General features: G+C 34.4%; 1 protein-coding gene across 1 annotated transcript in view; it reads right to left on the bottom strand.

Annotated features, from left to right (window-relative positions):
- Tbce (Tubulin-binding cofactor E) overlaps positions 1-2,500 on the bottom strand; it is an 18,461-nt gene that overhangs the window by 8,624 nt on the left and 7,337 nt on the right. Inside the window, exons 7-12 of the mRNA XM_086541752.1 lie at positions 2,019-2,204; positions 1,596-1,746; positions 1,106-1,236; positions 768-897; positions 442-561; positions 130-301 (exon numbers count right to left, since the gene is read on the bottom strand). Of these exons, the coding sequence (XP_086397878.1) occupies positions 130-301; positions 442-561; positions 768-897; positions 1,106-1,236; positions 1,596-1,746; positions 2,019-2,204 (890 nt within the window). The remainder of the gene's footprint in view (positions 1-129; positions 302-441; positions 562-767; positions 898-1,105; positions 1,237-1,595; positions 1,747-2,018; positions 2,205-2,500) is intronic.

The following is a 2,500-nucleotide window of genomic DNA, read 5'->3' as shown; positions in this document are numbered from 1 at the left end:
TGTGTGTGTATATGTGTAAGTGTAAGTGTAAGTGTAAGTGTATGTGTATGTGCATGCATATGCGAATGCGTATGTGTATGTATATGCGTATGTATATGCGTATGTATATGTGTGAATTTCTTTGCCTACCTTCCACTAATTTCAGGTAAGTTGGATGTTTGTGGGTGAACTCCTGTGATAGGTTTGAGGCACTTGGGTCTTCTGCACCACCACTGTTGTAGTAGTCCTCACTGAAGGACTTCAGGTAGAATAGTTCACAATCCCTCTTTTCTTTTGGAGTTAACCTCGTTCTGTTCAACACCTGGAAGGATCATGGATACAAACTCTATTTTCTCGCAAATGGACTTAACATAAAAGAACACCAGCATTTTTTCTTTGAATATAGAAAACTTCAAAGTTCCTCAGTATCTAACACCCTTAAAAAGAAGTTTTTCTACATACCTTCAGGTTTGAAATTCGAGCAAAAGCAAACTCTTGGAAATAAAGTGTGATATTTTCATCATAACTTATGACCAAGTCCTCCAGAGTCTGTAACTTATTTAGCTCACCTACTGATTCCCACTGGAAGAAAATGGGGAGATATAATTGCATGAATTATTGCAGAACTTTCCAAAAAAAAAAATATATATATATATACTTTTTTTGACATCTTCAGATACAAATCAAGATCTGAGATATAAATATTTCACAGGTAAGGCAATACATAATAGCAAAATAGTTCATCTTAGTTGTCACATTCCTAGCAAAGGCAAGTGCATCCTACTTACTGCTTCCAGTGGGTTATTTGCAATCATTAAATTCTTCAGATTGGGAAAGAGGTTGGTCTTCCCATTAACTGAGACTGAAGGGAAGCTTATATTCCTCAGCTGGCAGTTATTGGCATTCAAGCTTTCCAGCCTACAGACAAAAAAGTATATTTAAACATTAGTCAAGTGGCTGAACAGGAATGCATTTTCAGAGTATATGAATTACAGGTATACAATCCACTTTGAATCATAATACAGAAGTTTTGTAACATTGGGAAAAAGAAGAGATCTATCCACAATCCATATGATTAATGAGTTAAATGTATCACATTTAAAATAGAAGACAAATGATGATTTACCTAGGAATTGTTCCTAAGTGACACACTTCTTCCCAAGAGCAAATGGGGTTCACACCTATGTCGATTTCTTCTAGAGAATCAAAGAGGCCCACGGGAACTGGTCCCAGTTTGCATAGCTTATTAAAGGCAACCTGTGATGTGGAAGGAAAAATTTAAACTTCAAAAAAGAATGGCAAAAGTTATGTTCACATTCCATACACTGTAGTTCATAAGATTTTAATTTAAAAATGTATAGCATTAACATGATTGTACCCTTTTTCAATTTGTTTTCATTTTGTAAGATAGGCACAAGTTTTAATATAGGGGGTAAATTACTTAAATAAGACAAAAGCTTTAAGACAATATTATATTCCAATTGTCATTTAGAATCATCAAATGCTATTTTTAATTGTGTAGAATTCAAGAACTTTATTTATTTTCTCCAGTTCAATAACCATTATCAAGTGTTTAGTAACTTAATCTCCTGTTCACCATGCTAAACAAAACTAGCCTGCAGCTTCCTGAGTGTGGGAAACATGATGCAGCATGTCATAAGGTTTGACCAAGTGTAGCCCTTCATGTTGTTGAGGACAAGGTGGGTGATGTGACATACACTCTCCTGCAGTTCATCTGGATTATTGGGCAGCTTCAGCTTGTTGCCACTGAAAACATATAAATTATTATGTATGCAAACAGACTCAAGAACTTGTAGATGTCTATGGGTAAACCACTATTTTCATTAACTATGTTGGCATTAAAACAAAATGTTTACTGGCTTTTACATTCACAGTTTCAATTATAGAAGGAAACCATATCAAAATGGCATTCTTATACCATAACTACAAATGGCTCTCATTGAAATGAATTTTTATATCTACTATCTAACCTTAAATTTCATATTAGCAAGACATTGGTGTGAAATGGAAGTCTTTACCTAATATTGAGGAATCTGAGACTTGGTAGCTGACGTGTGATTTGCGCAATGCTCTCCCAAGAGGAGAGTAAAGTATTGGAAATGTCGAGATCTTGAAGCTTTGGCAAGAGCTTGGCCAGGTCACTGTTCCCAGCTCCCCAAACCATCCACCCATCCAGTGCAACAGTTTCCAACTCTTCAAGTTTGCTGATAAAAAAGAACAGGACTGTAACTAAAAAATATATATATTTTTACATGACAATCTCTATTAACCTCAATAATAAAAAAAAATATCAAAGCCTCTGAAAAAGCATTAAAAAACAGAAAAAGCCATACTACAGGTACAAACATTCGACTACAAAGGAGGATATAACATGTATCATAAAATGGTACTAATTAGGAATATCATTTCAATACATCTTTTTTTTTTTTTTCTTTCTTTCTTTTTTTTACTAGTCAAGAACAGTGTCTATACAAATGCAAGTGCAATGAGCATATACATA

Source organism: Penaeus japonicus, unplaced genomic scaffold, assembly GCF_977035675.1.
Source record: "Penaeus japonicus unplaced genomic scaffold, GWHDUDI00000001_assembly GWHDUDI00000011, whole genome shotgun sequence".
Classification (NCBI taxonomy): Eukaryota; Metazoa; Arthropoda; class Malacostraca; order Decapoda; family Penaeidae; genus Penaeus; species Penaeus japonicus.
This window is presented reverse-complemented; position numbering and strand designations above follow the sequence as displayed.